We start from the raw sequence: 19,197 nt of genomic DNA, 5'->3' as shown, positions 1-19,197 counted from the left end.
ACCACCAGGGAAATCCCTGATCACTCTTTCTTGTCTGCAGTTCCCCGTGTGTCCTCTTTTTTCTATTCCTAAATGGTGCTGCTCATACCAACTCATTCAACTACGGTATCTTCGCCATAGTGGCCTCTACTTGCTTGTTTCAATATAGAAACTTTATCCTTACTTCTTACAGGGCATCAGTGTGTATCTGTGTGTGGAGGAAGGATAGGGTGGACGAAGCCAACCTGAAGAAACTAAAATTTTCCACCTTAAAATGACCTCATCATGCTTCATCCTTGATTTACAGTTACTGATTCCCTTTTCTTCCATCATCCTTTGGAAGCTATCCTAGGACAGTTCTGGAAATTTCTGAATCATTTTCTTTTAGAAAACCTGTTCTCCATTGAACTGTGCTGCTGTGTGCTTGTTCTACTTCTGAGGGTTTGTTCTAAGGGACTCAGGATGGGTGCCAAGATTTTGTCACAGGAATGGTTATTGCAGAATTGTTGGTAAGAAATGTGAAAGTTAGGAACAGCAAGAAGATTTAGTAAATGATGATGATTTCCATACTTTATATTTGGCTAGTAAAAATGATGGGACATGTAAATTCCATTTACTGACTTGAAGAGATATTCATGAATTTGTAAGTTAAAAAAACTGTGAACTGTATATAGGAAAGAGTTTATTGAAAACTACATTGCGGGCCAGACCATTGATAGCTGTTGTTCCTGGGCTGCTAAGCCTTTCCGTGCAGCTTGTCCCCATTTTCAAACCCAGGTTGAGGAGAGGAGAAGGCGTAGGGCAGCTGCTCCCAGAAAGGACCAGGAAAAACATTCCTTTTAAAAGAAAGTGACGGTGTGCCTCAAAATAACAGAGTAGGAAGCTCCAGGGGTTGATCTCTCCATCAAAACAACCACTTTAAAGGAGGGATGGGCAGAATTCACTATTTCAGGACTCCGGGCGCTGGCTGGACACTGACGAGAACTGCTTGCTGAGGGAGGGGCTGCTGCTCTTTGGCAGTTGGGCGGTGTGTTGGGCACAGACCCGTGATCGTCACTCACCCCTCGGCCCCTCAGCCTGTGGGAACGCTGTTCCGGTCATGGCTTGATGAAGCCAGGGTGGGCAGTGGGGATATAGTCCTCCAGAAATATGGAGTTGCGTCTTTAAGTCAGTCTGGCAGATTCCGAGGTATGGGCACTGATGTTTGCCTGGGTTTCATCCGTTTTCAGCTGCAGAGGCTTCGGCCAGCAGCATCTACCAGAAGAGTTAAGGAATCGGTACTGCTCTCACCCCCTGGCCTTTGGAACCAGACATTTGGGAAATCTGTGTTGGGTTACCAACTGACTTCAGCAATACTGTAATAGGAGCTTCAGTGACCACACACAGCAAGGAGTAAACAAAGTCAAATAGATATGCAAAGGCCAGTTTGGAAAAATCACAAAACAGTTGGCTTCAGCCCACAACAAGTAAAAATAAACAGTCCTGGAAGAGTGAGAGATTAGATTTCCAGTTCCCCAAGTATAATTCGCACAATGTCCGGTTCTCAGTGAAAAACTATAGAACATAAAAAGAAATTGGAAACTATGACCCATACATATGACAAAAGAACATCACAACAGCCACCCCGAGGATGCCCACACATGGGAACTGCTAATCAAAGAGGTTAACTCAACTGTCTTTAATGCTCAATGAGCTAAAGCAAACCAAGGGAGAGAATGAGAGGAAATCAGGAAGGCGCTGTGTGAACAAAATCTGAATCTCAATAAATAGGAATTATAAAAAAGAACCCAACAAGTTCTGGAGCTGATAAGTATGATAACTGAAATGAGAAATTCACTAGAGGGATTCAGCAGCAGATTTGAATGAGCAGAAGAATAGATCAGCAAACTTGAAGATAAGAACATTGAAATAATCCAGACTGAGAAGCAGAAAGGAAAAGGAATGAAGAAAAATTCCTTCCATAAGAAACCCGTTGAGGAATCCCCATGTGTACCACATGTGACTCATAGCAGGCCCAGCAGGAGAAAGAAGAGAGAGGGCAGAAAAAGCTGTTTGAATGGTGGACAACTTCCTGCAGCTGATGGAGACGTGGATATACACATCCAAGAAGCTCAGTGAACTCAAAGCAGGGTGAACCTGTGGCGCACCGGTGCCATCTGCAGATACATGGATAGACCTAGAGACTGCCATACGGAATGTAATTAAGTCAGAAAGAGAAAAACAAATACCGTATAATATCACTGAAATGTGGAATCTACAGAAATGGTACAGATGAGTTTATTTGCAAGACAGAAATAGAGACAGATGTAGAGAACAAAGTTATGGATGGAAGAGTGGAAGTGGGGGGATGAATTGGGAGTCTGGGATTGATATATATACACACACACACTATTGATGCTATGTATAAAGGGCTTCCCTGGTGGCTCACTAAAGAATCTGCCTGCAGTGTGGGAGACCCGGGTTTATTTCCTGGGTCGGGAAGAACCCTTGGAGAAGGGAATGGCACCCCATTCCAGTATTTGTGCCTGGAGAATTCCATGGACAGAGGAGCCTGGTGGGCTACAGTCCATGAGGCCGCCAAGAGTCGGACACAACTGAGTGACTAACACACTGTGTATAAAATAGGTAACTAATGAAAACCTATTGTATAGGTCAGGAACTCTACTCAATATTCTGTGGTGACCTAAATGGGAAGGAAATCTAAAAAAGAGGGGATATATGTGTGTATATAACTGATTCACTTTGCTGTACAGTAGAAACTAAACATAACATTGTAAAGCAACTATAATCTGATAAAAATAAGAAAACACAACAAAAAGCCAAATTGTTGAAACCCAAAGACAAAGATAACTGGGGAAGCCATGGTAAAAGGACCTGAATATTTAATTCCAGAGCTGAACTAAAATGAAAATGGGGGTTGGAATGAAAAGGAGCGGGGGAAAGCACTCTGACAACTAGAAGAGGGAAAGAAGAGGGGACATAGAATGTAATAACATAACATTAAAAGGTGACATCCAAGGTAGTAGACAAGACAAGTCATAGAAACGTAAGTATACTTAGTAAAACAGAGGTATTTTTTAATTTGTGGAGTTGTAGCAATGTCCTTCAGTAGAGGATTGGATAGATTATGGTCCATCCATATGGTGGAATACTTTTACAGACTCAAAATGAGGATGGTCTCTGTGTACTGATAGGGAAAGAGCTTTAAGAAAAATTTAAAGACAAGGTACAAAACAGAAGTATGATATGCTACCATTTATGTAAAAGAAGTAGAACCATGGTATATAACAGTGTTTCCATATGTTTGATCCAGAAACTCAGGAAGCATACCCACAAGACTTTTCAGGTAAAAAATGATCATTTTAGGGGAGAGTCTGGCAGTTGATCGGATCGGGAACGGGGTAGGGGTAAGGTTTTATCGCTGTGTTCTTTTCTCCCTCCCTCTTTCCCTCCTTGATTTTTATTTTTAAAACGTGAGTGCAGTATATTTGAAAAAACATCATGAAAAAAATATACCACTCCTTCTCCCAATCTGGTCCTATATTAAGTCTCAGGCAAAGCTTTGAGGTAGTTTGCATTGCCATCTCTGCAAAGCCTCATGGAATTTTCTATTCTTTTTAGAATGTAATCTTAGGTATAGGCTCCTTGCCCACTAGGTGAAGAAAATTCTTTTCACTGGATGATTTGCCATTTCATTTCGACAGCTACTCCGGCCTTTTTTAGATTGTATGTGAAATAATCCGTAATTGTTAGAGCTGCTTCTGTCATTAAGTGAAGGTCTTGTTTCTTACCCTGTTGTAAATGTTACTTGTGGGCCTAGTCTTGCTGGAAGGCATTGGGCTCCTATGACAAGTGAGCTTTTCCCCTTGAGCTAATATCTAATATTCATGCTCAATATGGTCAAAACAGAATTCTTGATAATGAGTCCCAACTTCAGGGCTCTGTAGGGAAAAAAGGACATGAATTATGGATAGTTTTCTGGTCCCCCTCCGCACCCCCCCCCCCCCCCCCGAGACATCAAGAAGGTGTGACTTGTGAGAAGTCACCTAGAAAATAGGAGTGAAGGCAGGGGAGAGGCTCAGCCGTGGTCTCAGAGCCCTGACTCCTGGATGGTGCCGCTGTCTACATTGATGGTGCAGATCCTAGCGTGGTGTTGCGTGCACTTAGCACAGTGAGGGTTGAACCCTTCACAGGAGGCTCATTCAATTTTTGACCTTATGTAATTATCCTCCCAAAGAGACTCTCAAGTTTACTTCAAGGATGGGTTAGTTTGGACATGTAATTTGGGAGCAGTGATCCTTCTATCAGTGTCTGGATGCAAAGTGATTGCCAGTGATGAAACTGTTACGTTCTCTGTGCAATTTAAGATACTGAATAGAAGGGAATGCTCATGAAGTCATACTTATGATCTTGAACTCTTTTAGATTACTGTTGCATAATCAATAGAATGTGTCTTTTGCAGCATTTTTTTAGAAGCTTTCTTAAATGTATTGGCTCTAATGTGTTAATTATATAGCATTTCTACATTGGTTTCTAGGGTTGTATTTGTAAAATGGGGATGTTAATCTTTGCCATCTTCACAGGATTGCTGTAATTACTAAACGGGATCACAGATGTGAACGTACTCTTGTAAAACTGTAAAGGGCCTTGTAAATACAGAGATGGCAGGACTAGTATTAACTAGATCTCATCTGGTCCCCATGTGTTCGTGTCATTCCACTTTGTCCCTTCCAGGTCCAGTCTTTTCTAGGAAGGGTCACATTAAATACTTGTATTTCTGTATGTTAGCTTTTCCCCCTATGTCTTTATTTTTGTACATACTTCCATCTAAATAAGGACAATTTTGAATGATGGTGTATGCAGAATTTTATCATAAACCGTTGATAAACCATATGGTGAAACAATAAACCATATGGTAGATTTGAAGTAAGAAATTTGTGAGTAATGCTGTGGATTTGTAAGCAGATCTGTGTTTTAAAATCTAGTTGTCACCCTGTGTTGGCTGTGTGACCTTATATATAGTCTCGTGCAGATTCAGTGTTTTCATGTATAAAGTAGAAGATAATAATAGTCATTTTTTGACACTGTAGAGGGCTAAATGAGATACTTTTTTTTAAGCACATGGAACATTTTCTGAACTTAAACTAACCTCATTCCTCAAACATACTAATTCTAGTTCAAACATAATCACTTGATATTTAATAGTGTTTCCACTTTGGTGCCAATCCTTTTTATGTAAGTCATGTTACTAAAGATCAAAAGGTAACACCACAATTGTTCTAGATACTCTTTATTTTAGATTCACTGAGATGGAAAATGAAAAAACCACATAACTGTGTGTTGTTTCTGGCTTACATGAGTATATGGGAACCTCAGGACTCATCAGTTACTTCACAAACAGTATGCACTTACTCAAGGAGGGCATAGCAGCCCACTCCAGTATTATTGCCTGGAGAACCCCATGGACAGAGGAGCTTGGTGGGCTACAGTCCATAGGGTCATAAAGAGTTAGACATGATTGAAGCAACTTAGCATATGCACACACATGCAGTTATTCATTCATTATGTTATGCATCCCTACATGGCACTATTATTAGGCTTTGAAATACAAAGATGAAAAAGTAGTTTGTGCCTGTATTGGAGGTCATCATTTGTTGAAGTAGACAGAGAAATAAGTAATTTTGTACAATATCAGAAGTGGTCTGACTGGTGTCTGCCCAGGTAGCCTTGAGAACCCAGAGGAGGTGCCCTCATCTCTCCTAGACGGCAGATGTGCATGTAGCTGTCCAGGTGTGCTTCCCAGGGAAGGTGTCACCGGAGTTGAGTCTGGAGAGAGCCAGCGCCTGGAAAATGAGGCCTTTTCATCGAGGATAAGGAGATGGAGTTTAGTTTGAAATGCTAATAGACCAATGAAAACTTTTATTTAGAGCAACATGAACAGGTTTGGAACTTGGAATAATTACCGAGAGGCATACCTACCTCTTAAGCAGCGGCTTCAAACATCAATTTTATCACCATCTTCACTGGCACCATTTCTTTGAAACCTGTTATATATCTGACCTGTGTGTATAGTATCTCATTTAATCCAACACTGTTTGAATTAGGTATCATTGCCGTTATTTTATAGCTGAGATAGCGCTGGGTAATAGCGGTTGATAGAAGACTTAGTGATGGGACACACACTAGAGAGTCTTTGATTGCCTGTCACTCGACCTTTGGAGAGTTAATGGAAGTTAAGATGAGAGATGCTGACTTGTTGATCCTTAGCCTTCATTTTCATGCTTTATATTGTGAACATTTTGCTGAACTTAGTTGGTTTCTAGACTTTGAAGACTTCATTCCCTACAAGATAGCTTTTAACCAAAGTCTGTTATTTTCGTCTGGCGCCCCAGAAACTTTGGTTCCGTCTCACACCGCAGGGAAACATGACGGTTAGACTCATGGAAAGAAGGCATGTCAGTATCCACACTGTGTTACTCTCCATTCTGTCTCCTTTTCCTCTAAATAAAGTTATCATAAAGGAATTTGAAATGACACCTCGTTAGGATTTGAGGTGCTTGAGTTCTAAGTCTCATATGTAACTGGGGCCCTGGTTTCTTAGTGTGAAGGATGATTTGAAACTAGGTTTTGTCCTCCTGCTCCATCATGTTTCTATAGTGTTTTGAAGCAATAGAGGGAGAGGTGATCAGTCTTGGAAGTTTAAAAAAAGAAAAAACTGATGATTAATCCAACCACACTCCTGATTATGTTTTTAAATGCTGATAAAATTGGTCATTTACCCCTTCATTCTTAGCTGTTTAATTGAAAGTCAAATAAAGTACCTCTTCTTTCCTAGAAATGTGGTATGACAGTTGATGAATTTTAAGAAATATTGGTATGTAACTAGAAGGTGCTCTTAATAGGTTATGTGCAGTTTTGACTTACTCTACTCACCTTTTTACTCCTTTTATTTCAGCTCAATCTGAAATTGAAGTTTCTGTGTCTGCACGGAATATCAGACGGTTACTAAGTTTCCAGCGGTATCTTAGATCTTCACGCTTTTTTCGTGGTACTACTGTTTCAAATTCTCTGAACATTTTAGATGATGATTATAATGGACAAGCCAAGGTGTGTATAGCTTTCTTCAAGAAAACATTGATTCTTACATAAGTTTAATGAAGCCTTGTTTCTCCCATATGATACTGATTTTATCTAGCCTTTTTTTGGTATGTGAAATCAGTTGAACTCAATTTTTATTATAGGTTTTCCCTTTAGAGCAGCTGTTCATCTTATGATAGGTTATTACAGAGCAGCAAGGAACTAAAATAATGAAAATGTTTTCGTGTATTATAGCATTACAACATTTATTGTAATAGCAAGTAGATCAGTGGAACATTAAACTGTAAGGTCACAAGGATCCTAATGCTGGAAAGAATATTATGGTTTGTCTGATGTAATTTCTCTATACTATAGTTAAGAAGGGACTCGGATGCTCTCTTCCAGTTGTTTAAAAGTAAACTCAGCACAGGAAGTCTCATGACTTTCAGTCACACTTTTCATGATCTCTTGTATAAGTGAGATATTTGGAAGATTTAAATGTTTTTTTAAATTCAGTGATTGTGAGCATTGTTTTTTTAATATAGTTTAAAAGAAATATCTTAATGAAGGTGGAAATTGGCTGAGGTTGTTTTTTACTAAATGAGGATTTTTTAATAATCTCACATTTCTAACGTTTGTAAAAGTATTCTTTGACTTAACACCTACGGGTTAGATGTAGGTTTGTGTAGATGGGGCCAGGGTACCAAGTCTACGATTACATTAAAGTGAAAACATTTGCTTCCCTGTTTGATAAAACAAATCGATGAAAAAGCACTCATACTTTCTTTAAATTTAAAAAAGTTCACAAGTTCTGCTTTTTCAAATGAGAATATTGGTCTGTGTGTCGTTGGTTGTTAGGACTATTATCATTTCTTCTGGTAATACCTAGTATTGCTTATTCTGATTTAGCCATATATGAATATATGACAGTGAACTTTGGGTTCAAAATACAAATTTTTTCTTGAAAATAAAGTCCACAAAATTTTCAGGTTACAAAGACATGGTGTAAAAGTATCTGTTTGATTTTTAGGGTTGTTGTGGGGCTTATTTGCTTGGCTGAAATAACCATCAACCTAAAAATTATGTAGTAAATGCTATGGACTATTCTATTAGGATATATAAGGAATATTAATAAATAAATTGGGAATGTGTTTTAAGAAGACAAATAACAAATAATTTAAGTGTAGTATATACTACAGGTGTCTGGTACCTGGATTCCAGAGTCTGATCGCCTCACTTAAGACCCAGCTCTGTGACTCTTGCTGAGCAAGTTACTGACTTTTTCCCTCTTTCCCCATCTGTAAATGAGGGTTGAAAACAATGCCTACATGATAGTGTTGGTGTGAATAGTAAGAATGTGTCAAAAATAAAGCATTTTTAATAGTACCTGGAATGTAGCAAGTATTCAACTATTGCAACTTTCATTAGATTTTTAAAATCTAGTTTCTAGACCATGCAATGTGTGAACTACACTTGTGTGATGGGTATTGGAATTCTTGACAGTTCATGAGAGCATAAGAATAAGTCAAAAGGAACACCAGCCTTACCTATACATTTATCAATTGAGAAAACATTAATTGTTTTTCAAATGGAGTTTATCCCTTTGGGCATATTTTGGAGTTGTTTGGAAAGGTCATGATTAAGGAGAGTGATAATTAGCATTTCTTAAGTCGACCACTTTCTGTTTTTGTTAGCTTCCTTATGGACTATCTACAAAAGACTGAGAAAGTTACTGAGAATAAATTACAGTAGGAATGTTTGGTTTTCATTTCAGTGTATGCTGGAAAAAGTTGGAAATTGGAATTTTGATATCTTTCTATTTGATAGACTAACAAATGGTAAGTGAAGACTTTGACTTACTCTCATGTATTCTCAGGATTGCTGCATTGATGGGATTGCCTGTTTTCATTTATTGAGTGTGGGCGCCCTCTGCTGGCTGAGGGAGCATCATATTGTTCCTTCTTCAGTGACTGATCTGTAAGCCTAGAGCATCCATCTAAAATTTTACTTTTTGATTATCACTCTTAGTAGTAATCAAAAGTAATCCCTGTCATCGTCACTTGGGTATCTCTAATTAAACCTACTTCTGTTAATAAGAGGCTTCTCAGCTGGTTCAGTTGGTAAAGAATTCACTTGCCGATGCAAGAGACGTGGTTTCAATCCCTGAATCAGGAAGATCCCTTGGAGGAGGGCATGGCAACCCACTCCAGTATTCTTGCCTGGAGAATCCCATGGACAGAGGAGCCTGGCGGGCTACAGTCCATGGGGTCACAGAGTCAGACACGACTGAGCACGTACTTCTATTCTTCTTTTCTCTTGCTATTAATAACCCAACCTGCACATTATTATCACGTGGTTCTTGATGTTTCCTTTTTGGGTTTTTTTGTGCTGTAGCCATGTACAATGACATCCTCCAATCTTATATTCCAGTTTTGATAGCCCGAGATGTGTGGTAGATTGACGCCCTTTTGAGAGATGGCTTTTCTTCTCACTCTGGTTCTCAGGCTCTCTTTCTCTGTTTTAATTTTGAGAGATGGTGTGTTATGATCAGCAGAGCGGGCCCTTCTGACACTGCTTCTCTCTGGCGGGGTGGGTAGGGGAGAGCTTGGAGCTAATCACTATCTATTGAAAGTTTGAGTACGTTGGGAAAAAAAAAGGTGATTCTGATTTGTTTACCTCTTTCTGAGTTCTGTTTTGCTTTGGCTAAAAGTGAAAAAAGTGTTAGCTGCTCAGTTGTGTCCGACTCTTTGTGACCCCATGGACTATAGCCCGCCAGGCTCCTCTGTCCAAGGGATTCTCCAGGCCAGAATACTACGGTGGGTAGCTATGCCTTCCTCCAGGGGATCACCCCAACCCAGGGATTGAACCCAGGTCTCCTGCATTGCAGGCAGATTCTTTACCAACTAAACCAAGGTTCATTTTTATTTATTATCTTTGGGCACAGGAACAGAATTCCCTTTGGGAATCATTTTTCCTTTTGTATAAAATTTTTGATGTAAAAAATTGGTGGTACCTATATAGTCCAACTAGACTTTGTCCCTTTTACCTTTTAAATAAATGAAGCAGAGTGGGAAGTTCACTGAGAGGAAGTTGTCACTGTTGAAAATGAAATACATATCTGGCTCGCTGCTATATTTTGAAACTACCTTTTTTTCCCCCTAATTTTACTTTGGAATGAAGTTCCTTTTTACAAGGAAGCCAAATATGGAAACCACACTATAGTCATCTTGAGAATAGCTTGGGCCCACACAATGGACAGATGGTGAAGGACAGGGAAGCCTGGTGTGCTGCAGTCCACGGGGTCACAGAGAGTCAGACACGGCTTAGTGACTGAACAATAACGAAGAAGCTTTTTAGTATCACATCATCGTTCCTCTGAGCTGTGTGGGCCAGGCATAGTGAGGACACCGTTGTGATCACGTTCTAGCTGTCTGTATCTGTCGACAGAAAAACTAGACCATCCCAGGCACAAGTGTGAGGACAGTAAAGGCCACCTCGGCAGCGGAACCTCCCTCCCACTTCCCCGCCTTCTGTTTTTCTTCTTCTCTCTTCCTGTTCTCTTTCTCTCTGCCCTCTGGTGACCAGTGTCTCTTCCCCTCGCAGGCCCCCACTCAGGCCTGTCCTCCTAGAAAGGACTCTGATCGCATCTATACAGCTGTCCCTCCATGCAGCCTTCCCTCTTTGAAAATATAGGTGCCTCAGCTTCTTCCGGATCTGGGAAACTCCCCTTTCCTAACGCAACACAAGTATTCCTTTAGTCCTTATCTCAGGATAAATATAGATATACAGTGCCCCCCTTAACACCTTCAAGGTCTAACCTCACATAACACTTAACAGCTCATAGCCTATTCTTAGTCCCCTGGACACTTTGTCACTCACAGAAATAGTTGATTGTTTTTCTCTAGATTTTATTTTTAAAAAGAATGTATCTTGCCAGCCAAGGGGCGTGGCGGTGGAAGTGGAATGAGGGTGGCCGTGTAAGATGCGCAGAAGTTCTAGTCACTGGTCCACGTGAGTTAACTTAGGTAGCACTTGGCTTGCCTGTAGGCTTCCCTGGTGGCTCAGATAGTAAAGAGTCTACCTGCAGTGCAGGAGACCCAGGTTTGATTCCTGGGTTGGGAAGATCCCCTGGAGAAGGGAATGGCTACCCACTCCAATATTCTTGCCTGGAGAATCCCATGGACAGAGGAGCCCGGTGGGTTCCAGTTCATGGGGTCGCAAAGAGTCAGACACTACTGAGCAACTAACACCGGCTCTTCTTTAATCATCTCACCCCTTTTTTGTGGAAAAGGTGGCCAAATGATTTCTTCTTAGAGTTGTTAGGGGTTAGTAGAAACCATCTGTGGTTAGCTACCCACTTGTTTTACAGATGGTGACCTATTAATACATACTCAGTTCACTACAGTCACCCAGAAGTTAAGGAATTTTATATAGGAAGAGATATTATTGGGAAACAAGTGGGCAGAAGAAAGTTCCTTTTTAACTTGCATTTTTTAGTTGGATCTGCTTTCCTTTCAAAGCTGCTTAGCCTGGAATGAATCCTGGATGATGCATGTACTTGGTATCTAAGTTTTTGCTTCTTGCTCATTGGGCTGGTGTGCCCTGTGTTTCTTCTGTGGTGATTTTTCGAGTGATACTGTGAGGAGGGCAGGGAAGAAGCTCTGAGTCCCACTACTCCTGGCTTGTCCACTACAAGGTGGAAAGTAGTTATATTCTGGTAGGATATATTTGGCTTCCCTGGTGGCTCAGACGATAAAGAATCTGCCAGCAATACAGGAGACCCAGGTTGGATCCCTGTGTCAGTAAGATCCGCTGGAGAAGGGAATGCCAACTCACTCTATTATTCTTGCCTTGCAGAGTCCCATGGACACAGGAGCCTGGCGAGCTACAGTCCATGGGGTGGCAAAGAGCCTGACATGACTGAGCGACTAACATACACACACAGACACACACACACACACACACACACACGGAATATATTAGATGTTGCTTTTTGCAGGAAGGAGTTAAGTTACATGAGATGCCAAGAAAGGGCTTGTCACCCCTGAAGGTCACGTGGCACACGAGGGCCCTCGTTGCTGGACCCGTGTTGTCGCCGTAGCCCAGTCCTTACATGTAGAGTCCCCATCCGGAAACCTGTTGAGAGCCATAATGCCGTAGGCAGGCCTGTCCTTTGGTATGTCTTTATATAGGGCAACTTTTCTCTAAGTTATAAATTTTCTTTTCCAAGAAAGTGTTTGTTTCCATTTTCATATCAAAGAATTTCTTCAGTGCCTGTTTCTTGTTGTAACATATCAACTAAGCATCACTTGCTTTGAAATAATAAATTTCATTGACTTGTATTCTTGCTCACTGGTATTAAGTCAGTTGGCATCTTGTGAACTGAAAATAAGAAAAAATGCTGGATGCAGTTTTTCATTCTAGTATGGGTGGTGCACTTTGACAGATTGGTTCTTGTCGGATTCCTCTGAGGTTCTTGGACGGACGACGTTAGCATGCCTTTCTTCCTGCCGTTTGCCTGAATTCCAGACGAGGGTATTTTACCATTGGATTGCAGCTTCCTTAAAACTTACTCTAGACCCTAGAGATCAATCATTTATTTCATTAGGTTTGGGAAACAATTTTGGGGAGAACCTATGATTACCTAAATATAGAGAATGAATATGCATCTTTTTTTTAATTGAAGTGTAATTGACATGTTAGCTTGAAGTATACAACGTAGTGATTTACTGTTTGTATACACTGTAAAATAATCACCACATGGGTCTAGTCACCACACATAAAAGTTACATCTTTTTATTATGATGAGAATTTTTAAGATCTGTTATCTTAGCAGCATTAAAGTATGCAGTACACTTTGTCCATCTCCCCACACCCTCACCTCTGGCAACCACTGATCTGTTCTCTGTATCTGTGAGCTCAGGACTTTGTTGTTTGGGTTTAGATTCCATGTAGAGGTGAGATCATATGGCATTTGTCTTTCTCTTTCACTTAGCACAGTTCCTCAAACTCCTTCCGTTTGTCACATGAGGCAAGATTTCCTGCTTCTTATGCCTGAGTAATAGCCCATTGCATACATATCACAGTTTCTTTATCCAGTCATCCATCTGTGGGCCCTTAGGTTGATGCCATGTCTTGGCTATTGTAAATAATGCTAGTGAAGATGGGGTACAAATATCTTTTTGAGATAGTGATTCCATTTCCTTCAGATATGTACCCCAAAGTAGAATTGCTCAATCATATGGTAGTTCTAGTTTAAATTTTTTAAGGAACCTCCATTGTTTTCCATAGTGACTACACCAGCTTAAGAATCCCACCAACAGTTCGCCAAAGGGTTCCCTTTTCTTCACACCCTCGCCAGCACTTGTTATCGCTTATCTTTTTGATAATAGCCATTCTGACAAGTGTAAGGTAATCCCTCATTGTGGTTTTAATTTGTGTTTCCCTGGTGATCAGTGAACAGCTTTTCATTTACCTATTGGCCACTTGTATGTCTTATTTGGAAAACCATTGATTCAGATCCTTTGATCATTTTTTAAAAATCAGATTTTTTTTTTTGATTATACGTTCTGAAACATCAGTGTATCTGTCCCAAGAAAAATTGGTTGTTACAGCAGTAAAAATAGGACCATAGCCCACTTCTTCATCTGATTCTAGACCACATGGGCTCATATTTGCACCAGTAGAGTGTTACCAAAATTTGAATACATTTTTTAAGTTTTCACTTCTTAAAGGTAGAAGATTTGAAATGGGTTTTTTTCTTTCTGTTTGAAGACGATAAGTGAGGTGGTGTTTAAGAGGGCTGTCTTGGCAGCCACATCCTTTCCCATGTTGCTCATGCAAACATTGTTCCATTTAATTTGCTTTTTTTCCTTAGCCATGGGCTTCTCAACAGTTATTGAGGCAGTTTGGATTAGGTTAGCCCAGTAGTCCTTTATCATTATTTGTAAATATTATTATTACAAATTTTCATTTAGAACTAGTTGGGTCTTATTTATATATATGTTTGTAAGAATCATAGATTTCTTTTGAGAATACAGAATCATGTGTTATGTTATTGTCTGAACGTTGGCAGTAATATATGAGCTTACACACCTTTAAATATAGAGTCTATTTAATTGTTAAATAATACAGCATTTGTAGTCAAGACGCTTTGCTCTGGGACACACCTGCAGTTAGGGGGATGGTTGCCAGGAGGTTTTAGGTGCTTTGGGAAATTGAATTAAACTTACTCAGTGTGGATAATTTTCAAAGTTTTCTATCAATTCTAATTATTTATCATCCATTTGTTTGGTTTTTGAAAAATAAAACCAAAAAAAAGTTTTTTCTTAGAATGGAAAAAAAGATGTGATATTTAAAATTCAAAACTGGTAAGATAAGATGTAAATTTTAGATAGACAACAAGTAGGACTTGGTACTCTTTATGTTGTGTATTCACACCCTTATTTGGAAGCACAGTGCAGTTGTGTTATTAATATCTTGTATTCCTACTAATGTCTCTTCTTCTTTCTTTTTAGGAAATAGTCTAGTAAGTTTAACCTTTCATTTATTTAGTCTCCATGGATTAATTGAGTACTTCCATTTAGATATGATGAAACTTCGTAGATTTTTAGGTAAGTGATTCTAACCTTACATTTAAGAGTCATATTTATACGGGAACTTGTTACCTTTTCTCTCGGTTATATCAGCTATGGCTTTAAAACTAACCACCCCAAAGTTAGTGTTTTGAAGCAACACACGTGTACGGAGCCCTGAGTCTGTGGGCTGCTGCTGGTCTGGCTGGGCTTGTTCGTGTCCCTGCCCGGGACACTGGATGAGCCGCATGGCAGCTTCACGGGCCTTGGCTGAGCCCTCCCCAGGGTCACTGGGCCTGACCCAGCTCAGCTCTATGTGGTCTACTGTTAAATTAAAGGGAGGCAGAGGAGTTTGGCACCATCAGAGAGTCACATTAAAAACAAAAAACAGGAACTTCCCTGGTGGTCCAGTGGCTAAGACTCAGTGCGCCCAATGCAGGAGGCCTGGGTTTGACCCCTGGTCAGGGAACTAGGTCCCGCATGCCGCAGCTAAGATCCAATGCAGCGAGATAAATAAAATAATTTTTTTTTGAAAAATTATTATTTTACAATGAGCCGAGCTTGTTCAAAGTGCGGTGGCCAGTTTTCAGGAGACCGCTGGTGTGTCCAGAGCTCGGGCTGGACGCTGGCACCTTCCCATCCACCACAACCCTATTGCCGGAGCTGGTCACAGGGGGGACTGCAACCCTGGGTGGGGAGCTGTGAGGGCCCAGTGCCATGGGTGGGGGCACCAGGGGCCTGGTGAGCTGGAGCCCCTTCACCCACAGTCTCCCATGTCAGCCACAACTTTCTCACAAAGACAACACAACTTTTGTCCTTTCCTCACTTCTTGAAGATTAAACCCTTAAATGATCAGGTATCTTCTCTTTTCCTGATCCCTGAAATCTCTTGACAGCAACCTCCAAGGATTATTTTGACTATGGTTTAATGTACAGAGTGATATTTAAGAGCACTCTGCCAGGAAATAAATTGGGGTCTTTCACTAAATAAATGTGTTAGAAGAAAATTAGCATAAGGATTCTTTCTTATTTTTTTAAGGAAGAAGAGAATATTTTCTTTCCTCTTAAGTAGCTAACTAAGAGAAGATATCTAGGACTTTTTGAAAGACTGCTAATGCATATTTATTTATAAATTGTATGTCTGTAATATGTACTAATACATAAATTATAAAAGCACATACAAACGTAGATATTAACGAGAGTATTTAAAAAGCTATTTTAAAGGATGGAATCAGAGTCAGTGGAAGGTTCCAGTGCTCTTCGCCCCTCACCTGTGTGTCCTAGTGTACCACTTTGGGGTTGGCTCACGGTACCGGGCACCACTGGGCGAGTGCAGGGCTGCTGGGGCCATGGTGCAGGTTTGATGGTGGTGGGTTTGGCTGGACCCCTCGTCCTTGTCTGCTTTTTCATGGTTAGCATAACTGACACTGAGCAGAGGAGGCAGGTTAACAGGTCATCCTTCCCGCACTCCTAAAAAACTAATTCCAGATCCAAAACTCACCTCACTGATAAAGCATCCTGGAATCCCCACACATTCCCCAACGTCTGTACTTGTATTGCATCAGAGATGTTTGTTCTCTAACGAATTCATCGTTCCTGTAACAGCACCTAGCACAATACGTATTTGTTGAATGAATTGTACTCCTTTTACTTAACTAAAATTCTTTTTAAAGTAAACGACAGTCAAAGGAGTTTGGCACAGTGAGATTGACATTTTAAAAGAGAAGAAGAAAAAAATAATTTTATAAATTTGACATGAATACCTTCTCGTTTTAAAAGTTTCAAACGAGAATAGTCACAGTGGTGGTCATGTGAGTTCTGAAGTGGTTATCATCTCTCTGAATTGAACAGTTAGCTGATAGCCACCTGAGTAGGGTAAGTGGGAAATACATAATTGTTGCAAGTTTTGCACTTGTAAGTGCGTCCTGTTTGCAATTAAATCGGGGGTCTTTTTTCCTTTGATGCAGTGATGATTCAAGAAGATTACCACAGTCAGAACCCTTACCACAATGCAGTCCACGCCGCTGACGTTACTCAGGCCATGCACTGTTACCTGAAAGAACCTAAGGTGAGGTGCCGGCGTTTACAGTCAGCCAGAGTCCTGAGCAGACTCTCTTGATTTAATTTCAAGCACTTCCTTAAGTTAGTGATTTTGTTGTTGTTTAGTCCCTCAGTCATGTCTGCCTCTTTGTGACCCCATGAGCTGTAGCCCAGCAGGCTCCTCTGTCCATGGAATTCTCCAGGCAGGAACACTGGAGTGGGTTGCCATTTCTTCCTCCAGGGGATCTTCCCGACCCAGGGATTGAACCCACCTCTCCTGCATTGGCAGGCGGATTTTTTTTTTTTAACCACTGAGCCACCTGGGAAGCCCTAAGTTGGTGATTTAATCAGACTCAGAAGCTTCCTTCTCAGGAATGAGATGTAGCAGGATCAAGTTTGCAAATGTGGCTGTATTTTTAATCACACTTTAAGCTAGAGAATCGAGGTGATTGTCGAGAGCAAGGCTGCAAAAGCCCAGGCGAGGGCCAAGCCATCCAGCTTCTCCACGCGAGTCATCTGGCGATTACACTGAGCTCCATGAGGACAGGGATGGCATTGGTGTTGTGTCCAGTGATGAATAGGGAGCTGTGGGACTGAAGTGGGAGACTTTACAGAACTGTCCTGGCTGTGGAGGGAGAACAAAGCAGACAAGACCAGCAACCCAGCTGCTGCCCGTGAGGGGCTGTTTCTGTAGCTGTGGGGCAGGAGAGAGGTGGGCAGTTGGTGAGGTCTTTGGAAATCAGAATGAGGAGGATGTGGTGTCTGGATGCCTTTGTGGGGGCTGAAGTAGGAAGAGGGGTGGGTGGATACCGCCCTGAGCAGCTGAGGGGCAAGTGGGAATCGCTGAGAGGGAGAGAAGGTAGAAGAGGGGAGAGGCCCCGGGAGAGGTGAGCTCCATTGTCGATGTGTGTGGTTATGCGTGTCCCTGCCATATCCGAGTGGAGGGATCTAGTGAAGAGGTGGATAGGAGTCTGCAGTAAAACAGAGAAGTCAGAGTTGGGGGTTATCAGCCATAAATGTAATGGAAGCCGTGTTTGCTCATGGACGTTTCCTGTTCTAGAGCTGGTGAAATTACATCCGCCCTCCCTTAGGCCTGCTTCTAGACTCCTCTCCCCTGGAGTCTTAGTTCCAGCTAGATGTTAGGAGGGAAGCAGGCTGACAGGGCCAGTTTGTGCCAGTTGATGCCAACTTCGAGAATATAGCCACGTGGGTGCCACTCTTCTGGTTTTTCAAGAGATCGTGGAATATGTGAAAATACCCCAATTAAAAAACACCAATTTTATTGTGGCATCATTCATATACAGTGATAAAATGGATATGTTTTATGCATGTACACCCAGCTGTCCCAATTTTTAAATTAAACTGTAAAAAAATACTCTGGAGGAAAAAGAAACAAACCTCTGGGCCAAGCCTAAAGTTTCTCTTTGACAGTCTTGTGGGAGAAATTGGTACTTCACCACCACACAGCCAGGGAAGTGGACCGATGGAACTAAGTGCTGCACTCCAGGGGACCTGAGCCGGTGCGGGGGGTAAACCTGGTCCACGGGCTGTGGGGGCCTCACCCTCCCACTGGCCACGCCCAGCTGGAAGCCAGGGCTGCGGAGCAGAGGGGAGCGATGCCAGGCACTGGAGGGGAGAGTGTGGGGGCGAATACGGATGCAGAGGCCGTCTTAACCCGTGCATGTCTGGCAGTGCTGACGTGAAACACTTTTTGCCAGTGTAGCCCTGATCATCCTTATTTTAAATACTTTTCACCATGAACATACTCAAAAAGATGGTTTATACTTTAGCTGTCATCTTAGTTACACTTGTTTCAAATGAAGCTGTGTAAAGGTGCGCCAGGTCCATGACCTCCCCACGGGCAAGGGAGTGCATCATAGCACGCCTCCCGCCAGGGGCGTGAGTGGACAGCACGTGGCGGGCGTGCCTTGGCCTGGACGGACGGCCAGAGAAACACGAGGGGAGGAGCCGTGGAGAGTCTCATTCAGGGCTGATTTAGAGCAGCTGTTGTCACGGTACAGTTCGTTGCAGACACGTCTGTAATCAGCTATTCCTCGCCACCGTCTAGCTTGCCAACTCTGTAACTCCTTGGGACGTCTTGCTGAGCTTAATTGCAGCTGCCACTCATGATCTGGATCATCCAGGTGTTAATCAACCTTTCCTCATTAAAACTAACCATTACCTGGCAACTTTATACAAGGTGAGTGCAAGCTCTTCCTCAAAGTTTAATATTCTTGTATTCTAGAAAATGGGTCACGTTTTAAAGGAGTAAAAGTAAATTGGTTCTCAATGTTAGAATTGTAACCAGCTTGATATTACTTAGAAATATTGCTTTATGTTCAGAAAAAGACTTACCCTTTGCTGATTCAGATCTGCCCTTTTTTTTTTTTTATAGAATACCTCAGTTCTGGAAAATCACCACTGGAGATCTGCAGTGGGGTTATTGAGAGAATCTGGTTTATTCTCACATATGCCATTAGAAAGCAGGTAGGTTAAGACTAAATTAATTAGTTATGAACTGTGGATAT

General features: G+C 41.4%; 1 protein-coding gene across 5 annotated transcripts in view; it reads left to right on the top strand.

Annotated features, from left to right (window-relative positions):
• Positions 1–19,197, top strand: part of PDE7A (phosphodiesterase 7A) — a 111,117-nt gene that overhangs the window by 76,023 nt on the left and 15,897 nt on the right. For all 5 annotated transcript variants that reach the window (XR_008702161.1, XR_008702160.1, XM_055546117.1 and 2 more), the window contains exons 4-9: positions 6,935–7,086; positions 8,831–8,894; positions 14,574–14,669; positions 16,597–16,697; positions 18,738–18,869; positions 19,065–19,156. Coding sequence is in view for 3 of the 5 variants with exons in the window: in XM_055546117.1 (XP_055402092.1) it covers positions 6,935–7,086; positions 8,831–8,894; positions 14,574–14,669; positions 16,597–16,697; positions 18,738–18,869; positions 19,065–19,156 (637 nt within the window). In the remaining 2 variants the exon portion in view is untranslated. The remainder of the gene's footprint in view (positions 1–6,934; positions 7,087–8,830; positions 8,895–14,573; positions 14,670–16,596; positions 16,698–18,737; positions 18,870–19,064; positions 19,157–19,197) is intronic.

This window comes from Bubalus kerabau, chromosome 14 (genome assembly GCF_029407905.1).
Source record: "Bubalus kerabau isolate K-KA32 ecotype Philippines breed swamp buffalo chromosome 14, PCC_UOA_SB_1v2, whole genome shotgun sequence".
NCBI lineage: Eukaryota > Metazoa > Chordata > Mammalia > Artiodactyla > Bovidae > Bubalus > Bubalus kerabau.
Note: the sequence above shows the minus strand (reverse complement) of the source record. Positions and strands in the feature narration are given on the sequence as shown.